The following is a 14456-nucleotide window of genomic DNA, read 5'->3' on the forward strand; positions in this document are numbered from 1 at the left end:
CGTTCCACACAAGAGTCTTAATTAGGGATGGGCAAAACCGGTTTCCAAAAAAAGGAAAAACCGACATTTCTGTTTGCTCCAAATCTGGTTTCGATCAAAACTTTTGGAAAACACATAAAACTATTTCTGTGGAAACAGATTCGGTTTCCGGAGAACAACGAAAAACTATTCTGGTCAGAAATAGAACAAATTTTGAAAAAAAAAACGGAACTGGTTTGAAGAAAACGGAAACCGAATCTGGTGGAAAACCGAACCGGTTTTTGGAGAAAACCGAAACCGGATTTTTGAAGATTTTCAAAAACTGGTTTCGGTTTTTCTAAAAACCGGAAACCGAAAAAATTGTTTTTGTGCCCACCACTAGTCTTAATAAATGGTTTACGAACGTCCAACGATACATTTCTTAATGTTAGCAGTCCTCTTTTCCTATTCAATGCTTATTCAGAGTGCGCTATTCTTGGAACTTACGTCTTTTTCACTTCTTCCTTCTCACGATTAACTAAAACTACTGGTGGTGGACCCCCAAAACTTTGAACTCCCCTCAACATAAATTCCTGGGTTCGTGCCTGAGCTCACACTTCACATTTTGTAGTTTTAGTGAATAACAAAGAAAGAGAAAGAAGTCAATCAGAAATATCAACAATGTTAAAAGTAACCCAGGTTGCAAATACCTGGAATCTTTACAAATTGTTCAACCACAGTTTCCAAACTTTTCACCATAAACCAAAAATTTGGGTGCTCACTAATTATGACATCATTAACCGCGTACCCAATTTCTGGTCTATAAGGAAAAGTTCGGGTATTTTAAAAAAATAATCTATATATATAAAAGAGAACGTCTCATCACGCTAATACGGCTGAACCAATTTCTTTCATTTTTGGGGGGTTATTAAGATTTGGACCCTAGATGGTTTTTATCATATCACTTTAATTTTCAATTACCAGTGTCTTGAGATAATTGACCATTCAAGTGTCCATAACGTACAAATCCTTTGTTAGCTCATCATAGCTAAATCTAACCGTATTTATATGCAACCCACATGACCGTGTCACTCGGCGGGTTAACATAAATGACAGGCGATATAATGTTAACATTTACTCCACTCTTCTATGGTTTTTATCATATCACTTGAAAGCGAAAAAGTAAAAATCATCTAAGTAACAAAGTTTATTGCGTTCCGGGGTGACCCCAGCGAAGCGGGGTGAACGCTGCTAGTATTTAGTATAAAATTTGTAGAATAGTATTAAATTTTTAATAGCAGTTTGAAAAGAAGAGAAAGAAACGTACAAAGATGAGACATATAAGGCTCAATAGATATCAATGATCTAAACGAAATAATATGGATGAGTGTACATTCTGATGTGTGGTTTTCAAAATAATAATAATAATAATAATAATAATAATAATAATAATAATAATAATAATAATAATAATAATAATAATAACAATAATAACAATAATAATAATAATAATAATAATAACAAAAACGCATTTTTTTATAGACCTCCTCATCCAAAAAATAATATTTTATACAAGAACCTGATCATCTATTAAGAGTCTTCATCCCGGCGAAATTAAAATACCGTTAATTTTACAGTAATTATGTGATATCTTCAAATAGATAAAAGATAATCGAAATGTGGAACAAGAGCGCTCTAGACAATATTATTTTACATGAGAAACCGTTATTACGACTCACGTATCTGCTTTCGATTTCGAGCCATTTTGAAAATCGGCATTTATTTTCGCGTTTCTAAACAGCTGAAAACGGAAAGCCTCTAGGTGACTTGTGATAACGATACTTCACGCAAAATAATATTGTCTAGGGCGCTCTTGTTCCATATTTCAATTATCTTTTATCTATTTGAAGATATCACATAATTACTGTAAAATTAGCGATATTTTAATTTCGCCGGGATGAAGGCTCTTAAGGTGAAATTGTGCGGCGGATTTAAGGCGGACTCCTGGCCGTGTGTTCCTGTTTCACAGAAAGGGGTTCAAACTGGTTTTTCACCCTCAGTGTTGAAATGTTTCAAAGAACAGAAGAATAATCCAATGCGTCTGTTCCTGTTTCGCAGAATGAGAGATTTTATTTATTGTTTGATTTTTTCTACACGAGTTTGTGGAAAGCCTGATGCAACAAAAGTACGCCGATATTTATATTACACGTTGAGAAATTGATTCTATCGTAATGTTGTAATCACATATACAAATTGTAACAAAAAAAAATATAATTCATAAATTATTGAGAAAGTCAAGATGGGTGGTATATCAGGACACCCTAAATTAAAAGGAAATTTCTTTAAAGTGAAAGAAACAAATAATAATAATAATAATAATAATAATAATAATAATAATAATAATAATAATAATAATAATAGTAATAATAATAATAATAATAGTAATAGACCTAATAATAATAATAATAATAATAATAATAATAATAATAATAATAATAATAATAATAATAATAATAATGACGGATGGAACATTAAAATGTGTCCACGTATATTTTCATAATTATATACATTGCATGGAAAGTATTTCCGATATTTTTCCCTTCCTCTTCTGCTTATTGCAAAGCAAAACTCAGTCATGGTACACACCCAAGCTTCAGCAAATCAACAAAAAACTCAAGATTTTTGCTTTCAGTTTCGTGTGCAAACATTTATGACTGACTTTGAACAAGCGGCAATAAATGCTACAACAGAAACATTCGAGTAAGCGACATTATGCATTTGTGCCCAATCTTTATGCATTATGCATTTGTACCCAATCTTTATGTATTATGAATTTGTAAACAATCTTTATGCATTACGCATTTGTACCCAATCTTTATGTATTATGAATTTGTACCCAATCTTTATGGAGAAAGGAACAAGATACTGGTTTGGCTCGATGGTAGTGGTCAAAATATGATTTAGGGTATCTCTGGTTACATAGTATCCCTAGTTCGATCCTAACTCTACTTTGCACTGGACAAACACCGTGTGCGTGGGTTTCCTCGGGGTTCTCCTGTTCGATTTTCGAAAACCTTTTCACGTCTTTTCGTTTCGTAAATTTATGTCCAAAATTTACTTGTTGTGTTCGTACAATCATTTAATCAGTTTACAATTTTTAATATTAAAGAATAGGCATTTTGCCTAACATCCGGTCCCTAGTGATTATGTTCGCCGAATTCATTCAATCCGTTAACATCTTAGCGGCTAACGATAACTTTAACGGTAACTTCCATACATGTAAATCCACATGACAACTCTTGAACGAAACTGAATTTTGCAATTCTGTCTTTTCGCGTTAGACAGCTTGAACGATTAATTGGGCCTAGTTCGTTAAAGGAGTCTAATCCCTTAACCTTTTAACGGGTAATGTGGTATGATATTCCACATGAACTCTTGGAGGAAACCGATTGTTTATTTATTTTATTTTATTTTATTTTATTTATTTATTTTTGCAATTGATATCTAAAACAATTATCATGGCCCTGTTACTGGAGTGAATCCCTATAACTCATAAACTGAAACGAACTTTACAATTCTTTTTTCTGCAATAGATAGCCAGAATGATTCTCTCGACCGATTTCGTAAAAGATCACAAACCGTTAATATTTTAACGGGTAACGGTGGATGTCCACATTCCGTTTAAGATTTCTAACATTCCCTAGCTTTTATGCAACCTGCACAGTAATAGAGATGATGGTTGTCTATATTGTAAGGATGAGTAGCTTTTCTTCAATTCTCTCGGCCGAGTCCGTTAACACGTTGGCTACCAACGTCCCATATATGGGACACAGCGGATTTTACGGGGAACCGATTCATAGACATAAACCACCACTATAGACCGGTCATATGAAAATTACCTTACCCACAGACCATCTGCTAGAACGAGCCCGAGCGTCTCACATATGGGACGCTTGGTCCTTGGTGAAAACCAATGCGTCCCAAATATATTTTTTTGTGTCGGTAGCGAACGTGTTAACATCTTAAATGGTAACAGTGATTGTCTATGTCCTGTTTAAAAATTCTAACATTCCCTAGCTTCTATGCAACCTGCACCGTAACAAAGACATGATGGTTGCCTATAATGCAAGGATAAGTTCTTCAATTTTCTCGTCCGAGTCCGTTAATAGAGACAATCCATTAACATCTTAACTGGTAACAGTGATTATAGATATCCTGATTAAAATTGTTACATTCCCTAGCTTCTATGCAACCTGCACAGTAGCATAGAAATGTTGGTTGCCTACAATTAAAGGATAATTAGTTTTCCTACTGCAATTATCTCGGCAAAGAGGATAACGAAGACACTTATGGTGGCTATCCATATCTCATACAAGTAAGTTTCTCGCCATCCGTTTTACTGTCTTTAGCAGAGCTTATAAAAAAGATTTGCTCACATCAATGAATGATGATATTTTCCTCAATAGAGAAACACACCAGAAGGCCCGTATCCAGGGGGGTTAAGGGGAGCCCGTCCCTCCCTAAATTTTTGCTGTCCTCCCTAAAATTTTGACGGTAGGCTTGCAAATGAACTATAATATGGTCGGATCGGGTCCCCACCTAACTCCAGCCGGCCCCCCCTACATTTTTGGGCTGGCTACGGCCCTACATACCACCCGTACAATAACACCAAACTTCTCGTCTTTTTCTCGCTAAGTACATTACTTTTTGCACGCAGAGTTCGTTGCGATTCGTTGTTTTGTTGCAGTCTAGCGACAGATAGATTGATTTAAGCCTTATCTATAGTGGAATTATTTTTGTTGGCGGACGAGGATCAAAGAACAAGTCAAGGAATAAGATGTTAAGGACACCGGTTTTTGCCAGTTTTTTTCTTTTTTTTTTATCATTATTCCCTGTGTGGAGGTTCTGACTTCTTGACACCAAATAGCCATTCCCAAGTGAATGACCTCTGATGTCACAGGTGCTATTTTTTTTTCAGTAAATCCACGAAGAGAAGTGCTGGGAATGTAACTTGATAAGAACAGTAGAGAGTAGGGATACCCAAAATTTTCCAGAATCGAATATTCCACTTTCTGGATTTCGGAAAAAACCGAATTCGGATCTTTTCCAAATTCCGGATTTTTTCCGAAATTCGGATTTTTCTGAATTCCGTTTTTTTAAAATCCGGAATCATTGCAAATTCCGGAATTTTCTAAATCCCAGGCTTTTCCGAAAACCAGATTCTTCTGAGTTCCGGCATTTTTTAGAAATTTAGAATTGTCTAAATTCCGGATTTTTTCGAATTCTGGATTTTTCTCGAATTTCGGCCTCCTTTAGCCTAACCAACATAACCATGGGCCGTAAAACTCAAACTCAAACTCTCGAATTTCGGAATTCTTTCAATTTTACATTCTGAAAAGTAAAAATTCCGGAATTGGCCATTCCTAGTATAGACGACGACTCGAAGTTTCAATTTCGTCCGATAGATGTCAGCCGCTTATGAATAGTTATTATCTAAGCGTAATCATGTGTAACTTATAGCAGATTTCAGATGAGAAACGACATGGCCTTGAGTTGGCTTCACACGGCGTTCAATTGGCATTGAGCGGTGTTGACAGTTCGCGACAAGCAGTTCTGCACGCTGTCTTCTCGCGCTACTGCAAATCTTGACAATATCACAGGCGCTACTTAGAAATATTGTACCAGCACATTAACTGCTCACTTTACCAAGTAGAGAAAAGAATTACGAACAAATACGTGAAAACTACATCTTTCTATGTCAACTGGTTGTCATGATAGACGCTTTGAAAGGTTTCCATATAAAACAATTAGTAAAACGAGCGTTGAGTCCCGCGTCTAAATTCCAGTGGATTTTGTTTCGATTTGCAAATAGAACTCACAACTTTTATTACAGGATAATCAGGGGTGTAGCCAGCAAGTTGTTCTAGGAGAATATTGCTTTCAGGGGGAGGCAAGCTTTTCACATATTAAAAGCAGAACAAATTACCTCTTTCACAACATGAAAGCATTTTAACTCACCATACATACATACATACATACATACATACTATGTGCATATTATATTTTGACAATGCTTCCTTATCAAAAGACGGATCTTGACAGTACTGAAGTTAAAAACCGGAGTGTAAAAGATGAATCAATAAGAAAATAAATGCTGTTTATAGCAGTCTGTTTATCTGACTTTGTGTTTATGTAGGTTAAACTACTAAAAGGAAAAAACTCGAGAAAATATTAACTCCGATATTATTATGCAATAATATAGTAGTGAGTTCACAGTGCACCCAGTTAGGGAAATGAGAATATAAAGCATATGATTAATTTTAGTTGCTTCAATTAGGTATAGAAACCGTATTGATGATGATTGATTTTCTTAAAATTTTCATATTTTATTATAAAGTCCTTCATTTGCATTAACTGTTAAATAAGTTTATTAAACATATACCAGATGAACCTCATTTTGGAGCTGGAAATAGTTCGGAAAGACAGAGCCCCCTTTTTCCCCGTGGCTACATACCTTTGCAATCTGATTCATATACTGTATATACGCCTAACATCGTAAGAATAAAGCATGGGAAGTTTGTAATTTGTTTTGAAATTTACTTCAAGATAGACCCTTTCTTATTCGACAGAAGGAACGCAGTATGTTTTCTGTTTCTTTTTTTCTTTCACGTTCCACTGCCTTATTATGTGCGACTTTTAACACCCTCTTTTCTCCTCTATAAGGGAATCAAAAGCATCAGGCGTCTGAATGGTGTCATAAATTATCGTAACCCAAAACAAACTCGAGCATATCGAGTTGCTTAGGAATCATATGGATTACTTTCGTGGCACCTACACCAACAAAGAGGCTAGTTGGGTAGGAACTAACTTAAGAGAATTCATCAGTGTCTCGTTGCTTTCTTTCGTGCTAGTTCGTTTATTCTCCAAAATTGTAGTTGACAATGTCTTTAAGCAAACCGAGTACAGCAAAAGTTTTATTTTCTGTCTTCCTTTTTTTCTTTTTCTTTCAAGTGCTACGAAGTCAAGCTCGAAGAATTATTTTTTGTGTTTACAGTTTTTGGAACCCATAAAAATAAATTTACAAGACTCAGATTCAGACAAAGACAAAATATTAACTGACATAGATAATAGAGAAAGTAGTGTTGAAGACAAGTGTTTAGCATTTCCACTGGAAAAGTTAACATGTAAGTAATTTAGTTGCTATATATACTTCTAGGATGCACAGTCAAAATTCTTGAGTTTGCTGGAATAGTACATTTACATTGTGAATAATGTTGCCAATGTATGTGTCATAATCTCAACTGGAGGAAGAGCGAGAAGGGAGAGGGGAGTCCGAAATCCGGCAACACCGCGTGGAATATCGTGCTTCATTGGCCACTGCCCGTGATGCTTTACATCTGAAACACACAGTACAGCATTCAACAGCTAGTAATGATGTGGATTGTACAAACGAGTGAAAGTTATTTTTCATTTAATTGTTCCATGTTTAAAATTAAATACGGAGGAACCCCAACAGCTTATCAATGCTCTGAACCAGAATATATAGAAATGTTACTTATAAAGATCACCTAACACAGGTCGGTACAAGATTCCGCACGAATATTTTTTTTTTCTCTATCCATCACGGCTCTGGAACTCACTAAAGGAATAATTAACACTTACTTATTAAAACTAAAGTACAGTGTAACGGTTTCGACAACTTAACGTTATCTCCATCAGATACTAAGAGAGATATATTCAGTCTATACTCTGAAGATATCTCTTTTAGTTAAGTGTCTGATGAAGATAACGTTAAGTTGTCGAAACTGGTACATTGCATTTTAGTTTTAACAAATAAGTGTGTATACTTTGGTCAAAATTGAATATTTTTTCTTATAAAAATCCTGTAATTTTTAGCTAAAATAATTATGCCCTGTTATTCTTAACCAGTACCAAGGAATGCAACGTACCCTATAAAACACGATTATTGAAGATATTAAGAATCGAATATATCAAAAAATCCATTGTGTATATGTGATGAATTTCTAGTAAAATTGCACCGATTGTAAAATTGCACCATGTATTCATCAGGGGCGTCATTTAGGGGGGACAGGGGGGCAATTCCCCCCCCCCGAGTTTGAGATTTCTATAGATTTTATCAATAAAATAGTAGTAAATCAGTGAAATACGCCAAATTTTACTTATATCAAGGGGTTTTGCCCCCCCATGCAAAATCTGAAATGACGCTCCTGGTATTCGTGCACGCCGAACTAATTTAATGCTAATGAGAACAAAAGTGATATAATATAATACTTAATTACCTCTACAATATCGGTAAATATTAGTTGTGATATAAACGATTTGCTTCACTTGGAATATCTATTATAAACTTACAGATCAACTGTATCCTCTTGAATATCTCAATTTCCTCTGATACACATCTTTGCCAAACTATCAGTCTAACAATATAATTTATATGCAAACTTGCAACACGGGGTAATTTTACTTCTCGCTCACTGAAAGGGAATTATAAAACCATAAGAGTGATTGATGTAACCAGCTTACTTCTGAGGCATGGGGTCGCTGGTTCGATCCCCGGCCATGTAAGTTTGTGGTGGACAACATCGTGTCCGTGGGTTTTCTCGGTATATTCCCGTTTCCTCCTACATTTTCATTTTACCAAATTGTTCTATCATCATTCACTTGCCTTAATCATCGTCTCTCTTAGCCTAAAGGGCATATCGTTCGACGTTAAACTGAAAGATTTATTATTATTATTATTATTATTATTATTATTATTATTATTATTATTATTATTATTATTATTATTATTATTATTATTATATTTGTTATTATTATTTCATTATTATTATTATTATTATTATTATTATTATTATTAAAATTATTATAGTATGATGCAGACCACTGAGGGCTTTTCATTTTCAGGTAGTGAAAAATTTTAAATTGGAAAAGAAAAAGAAAAAGAAGAATAGGTAACAGCCCTTCACAGTGGTACAGTCCGCAGCAAAAAAAAAAAAAGCCTGCAACATGAGCATGTAAGTTAATTGTGAAACTATACCTAACAGCCCAGGGAATTAACATAACGTCTAAGTGGCACGAATCACGCCACGAGAAATCTCGGGGTCCTCCCCTGCACACTTATTTTGGAGCAAAAAACTTCGTCGTTTCATAATAAACTTACATGCCCGTGTTGCAGGTTTTCTTTTGCTGCGGACTGTACAGTGGTAAAGATGCGCTCCTTGGTGCACGTGGAACTGGGTTTGATTTTTGGTACGAGAGACTTCAAATTCGAGTGCATTACGTTGATTCAGAATACACCATAAACTATCGGTTTACGTCTCTATAGCCTTGCGGGTGTGGGGGGATAATGAAAAGAAATGCTAAACTTTAACAAAAAAATAACTAATGTGAAATGTATTACAAGATTAAAATAAAAACATTAAAATGTTTATTTCGACTTTCAATCTAGCGCAATGTAACAAATTTTGATGGCATTCTGCTTCTTACACGCTACTTAAAGGACAGAATCAATATTACCACCCTAACGTATGCCTTACTTTGATATTCACATTATCTTATGGAGAAACAGAGTTTGATAAAAGTAACTAAATTGCTCCAAGGTCACAAAGGGCTATGGGCAGTTTATGGCTCACGCTCAACTCACTAATGCCTAAGAAACTAATTAAATGTAAACAATATTTCTGGCTTTCTAACGCAGAGATCGATACATCGTAAACAAATAAATTAACATTTGCTACGTTCCTTACTCAACGTCCAATTCTGTGCTTCAATTGGGAATGGAACCTAAGACAAAATTTACCTGAACGTGTCCTAAGCATTTAAAACAGGGGAATACAATATAAAAATATTCATAATTTTTACGGATTATGAATTTTTTATCCGGTATAATTGTGCAAAGAAACATCACTAGATAATTTCCGGTTTTGGATGCGCCCAACAAAAAGACATAATTGATTAACAATTATTAATGGCAACTGATCAACTAGGCAGGAACAATACCGTTAGATTCATTTTTAACAACATTTACGAGAAAACTTAACCTCAATATAACACTGCTCTTTCTATAAACGTAACCAAGAAAGTTCTGTCGCTTTTTCACCAATCATCTTCGAACATCGATATGTCACCTAAGACGTACCTGGAAGATCAAAAATAGTCCTCATCAGCATCGACGATCTTCTGCCAACGTTCTGGAAAGCCATGGATTTCATCGCGCTAGAACTTGGTGGGCCGTGAAGTGAAAAAGGTATCAAGTGCATTTTGCACCTCAACTAGGGATTTGAATTGGCTTCTTCTAAAGTTATTGTCCAAGAAATGGAATAGTTGATAATCGGACGGTGCAATGTCCGGGAAGTATGGAAGATGCAATAGTGTTTCACAACCAAAGAGTAGAATGGTGTCCCGGGTCATCCTAGCTACGTGGGGCTTAGCGTTGTCCTGTAGCAGGAGGACCCCTTTGCGATTCAGAATTGCTGGCTCCAGAGTTTTGATTTTTTCTTGAATACAACCCAACTGGTGATAATAAATAGTTGAATTGATGCTCTCACCAGCTGGTAGCAATAACTGATGCACGGTACCGCGAGCAGTCAACCAAACACACGGGAGAACCTTTTTCTGGTGCGGTGCAGGTTTCGGCTGTTTTGGAACCGATTCATGGGATGCTAACCGTTGAGCTTCGTACAGGACCCTCTTCTCATCACATGTCAATACCCTGTCCAGAAATGGCTCCTTCCTCAGACGAGACAACAAAGAAACACAGATGTCTGATCCCGGAGTCAAATCATGTGGGACCCATCAACCCAATTTGTAGTGCTTCCCACGTTAATGGAGGTGCTGCCGACTAGTTTCTCCACTCACATTGAATTGTAGTCCCAGTTTCTCACATATCTGACCAGCGTTCGCCTCAATTACTGCCTGAAGATCGTCATTTTGTACGTGTGTTGATCTTCCGGCACGATTGTTTCAGCACAGTCCTTAAACGTGTTAAGCCACTGCTGCACTGTTAGCGTAGTCAGGACCGCTCACCAAAGACCTGGCATATCTTCCGCCCCACTGCAGCGGCGTTTGACCTCAGTTTGAACTCTTACAGCATGCACGCCCTTATGACGCTTTGTGAAAGTCCCATGTTCACTTTGTCCTTACGCACGTTCACAGTGTAACTGAACTGCCACAACCAGGTAATATGTTGGATATACCTACACCAACAACTGACCTTCGCCTTATCTCCATTCGCATTGAACTCACGGTATGAGGGCCAATTGAACACAGACCTCCACAAAAATCGACATAACTTTCTTGGTTAACTTTATGGATATCTTGATGATGAACCGTTAGAGAAAATACTGTCACGAGCTGTTATAGAAAATTAAAAAATGATATAGCTTTAAAGAAACTCGATCACAAGAGACCGTTGCAGAAAATTGACAATAACAAACCATGAGAGAAAGTCAAAGTGACAATGATAAGTTGGGAATGAGATCCGTTTACAAAATAAGGAACAATGAACTATTAAAAAAAAAATTGAGAGTTTAAAATTATACTAAAAAGTCAAAATTTAAACGTTAAAGCAACTCGACTACGGCTAGTTATTAGAGAAAAATTGAGAATGAACTACTGCAGAAATTGAGAATGAAGAAAAATAAGAGAAAATGGAAACGATTTGACATTAGAGAAAGTCTAGAATGATAAGCCATTAGAAAAGAACTTGAAGTAACGAGACAGGTATTAGAGAAAACTAATAATGATGAACCGTTAGAAAAAAAACTTAAAAGTAAGAGCCAGGTATTAGGTAAGAGTAAGAATGATGAAGTGTTAGAAAAACTGAAAGAAACGAGCCAGGTGTTAGAGAAAACTAGTAATGATTAAACGTTAGAAAAAAAACTGAAAATAAGAAGCCAGGTATTAGAGAAGATTAAGAATGATGGACTGTTAGAAAAAAGCTGAAAGTAACTTGCGAGGTATTAGAGAAGAACAAGAATGATGAATCGTTAGAATAATCGAGAACTAGGAACTGTTCGAGGAAACGAAAAATACGAATTGCCTTTTAATAAATGAGAATGCCCAACTATTGTATAAACTTGAAAATAATAAACTATTAGAAAAATTGGGACTGACGAACTGTATTAGAGAAACCGAGAACACTGAATCGTTGGATAATACAGAGAATGAGTTATTAGAAGTTATTAGGAAGTTATGAGGAAGTTATTAGAGGAAATCGGGAGTACTGAATAGTTAGAGAATACCGAGACAGATGAATCATTACTAATAACTCATAATAATGAATTATTACCATTAGAGAAAATTCAAAATAATTAATCGCTAAGGAAAATTGATAAAAGATGACAGAAAATATAGAATCTTAGCCTATCAGTGTAGTTTACTGATAGGACGAACATTGTTTGTGCGATTTTCTTTAAAATGGCTGTAACAATTTTTCCGAAATAGCTGAATGATGTGAGAATGTAGGGTCGTTAATGACGTCTCAATTTTCCTTTAATTTCGAACATCAGTGAACACTTTCGCTTGAATTTGTAAGGGAAGTTATTCTTATGATGTTTTTAAGGGGAGATAGGAGTATCTATTATTAATTGGAGACGGAGCCCTTATGATTTTAAAACTTATTTTTGAATGTAGAATGGTATAAAGTTAAACCTACGTGGCTATACGTGCCCTATATGTCTACGATATAAAGTTATACCTATATTTTTGCCTAGGGCCGGGCTCACAGGAGGGTCCACCGGGTCTGGACAACCCTAGAAACTTTCCAACTCAACATAAACTATATTCAGGGCAGGACCCAGGATTGTCTGAGGGGAGGGGTGCATCAATAAGTACCAAAACAACCAATCATACTGAAACTCTTCAAAGTTGCATGTGACAATATTCTTTACCCCCTGACAACACTGATGCATAGAACGGAGGAAAGTATTTTAAGAGGGTCGCAAGGGGAGGGCAGGACAAAAATGTTAAATTATTTTGCTTGGTTAATCCTTTTCCTTCAACTTTCAGAAAATCAACTTAAATTATTGCTTCTCTAAAGCTCTGCTTTCTTTGAAGCCCTAGACGAAAACATGATGGCAGAAAGTTTCAGAATGTGTTCCTATTTTTACTTCTCATTTTAGATAGTGTACATTTACAACGAAGGGGGAAGGGGTGCACGTGCACCTTTGCACCCCCCCATAAATTCAGCACTGGGTACATTTGTCCACTTTTCATTTATTTTTCATTTACACTTTTTTTTTTCATTAACTGGGAAATGATTAATGTAGCATGAAAATTTGAACTTACACTTCTTCAGTGGCGTATTTACGATTTTGTTTCGGGAGGGGCTTTGTTAACTTTCGGGTTGGGGCTTTGCCTGGAAATGGGAAAATTCTGCAAGATATTTCATTTACTTTACTATACTAAGTAAGATTTCGGGGGGGGGGGGCTTAAGCCCGGAAGCCACTCCCTAAATACGCCACTGCACTTCATCTATACTTTTTCTCTTATAAAAACAATCTAATTCTATCATTTCTTTTCTGAAAATATAGATGGAAGTATATTACAACTAGTTATTGTCTTTTCGGGTGCAGAATACATAATATATGTTCAATACTACATACACGTAGTGGCTTCTAGTATCCTCCCAAAAAGCAGGGACCCAAGGGCGCCCATCAAGGGGGGGCAAGGGAGCGCTCGCCCCCTAGAGGAAATCGTACTTCGGAATATCGAAAACCCAATTGAATTTTTACATTAGTTACAGCAAAATTTGAACCCACATTTGAAATGTCGCGTATAATTGCCCCTCCCCTTGGAAACCACAATATGGCGCCCTTGCATGAACCCCTCTTAACAAAAATTAATACACGTAATTGGTGTAGGTATATATCTAACAAATTTCTAAAACTCATTTTTTCATCATGAAACACGTGATTCGGCTCGTCTCGAAACTATGAAACAAAGAAAAAAGAAAAAAAAAGACAATGAACACTTACCACATATGATGTCAAGGGTACAAAGGGCTACTGGTGCGAAGATGTCACATTCTTTTGAGCCCGCTATTTCCCTCAGCTTCTGCACAAGAACGTCGCCATTTTTGTTAAATACGTCCACAAACTGCTCCAGAATTTTGAAATGGAACGTTGGAGTGATTATCTTGCGATGAGAATGCCATTTACGACCTGAAAATAAAAATGTTTGTAAGTTTTCTAAATTTAACAACATATGTCAAGTTATATTTAAAATGTATACTTACGAGAAATATGTACTGCGCGACTCCCAAAATACTAGGTAAAAGGTACTTAAAGTTTAATATTTGATAAAAAAAAAAAAAAATAAGTAACTTTACTTAATTAAACAAAGTGCATAGTATCGTCTTGCTGGGCTAAATTTTAATGTCTGTTTTAACTTAATAGTTAACGTATTGTTGAGCATGTTATTATGTGCAGCGAATTACATAATTTTTAGCTCAATAACAATTCTTTTTTAGAGCTCCC

At 35.8% G+C, this 14456-nt stretch overlaps 1 protein-coding gene across 1 annotated transcript in view; it reads right to left on the reverse strand.

Annotated features, from left to right (window-relative positions):
- The window catches only part of LOC145672905 (cytochrome P450 4C1-like), a 323535-nt gene that overhangs the window by 140681 nt on the left and 168398 nt on the right, over positions 1–14456 (reverse strand). Inside the window, exon 4 of the mRNA XM_081742106.1 lies at positions 13956–14141. Within this exon, the coding sequence (XP_081598232.1) occupies positions 13956–14141 (186 nt within the window). The remainder of the gene's footprint in view (positions 1–13955; positions 14142–14456) is intronic.

This window comes from Thermobia domestica, chromosome 16 (genome assembly GCF_964235325.1).
Source record: "Thermobia domestica chromosome 16, izTheDome1.hap1.1, whole genome shotgun sequence".
Lineage (NCBI taxonomy): Eukaryota > Metazoa > Arthropoda > Insecta > Zygentoma > Lepismatidae > Thermobia > Thermobia domestica.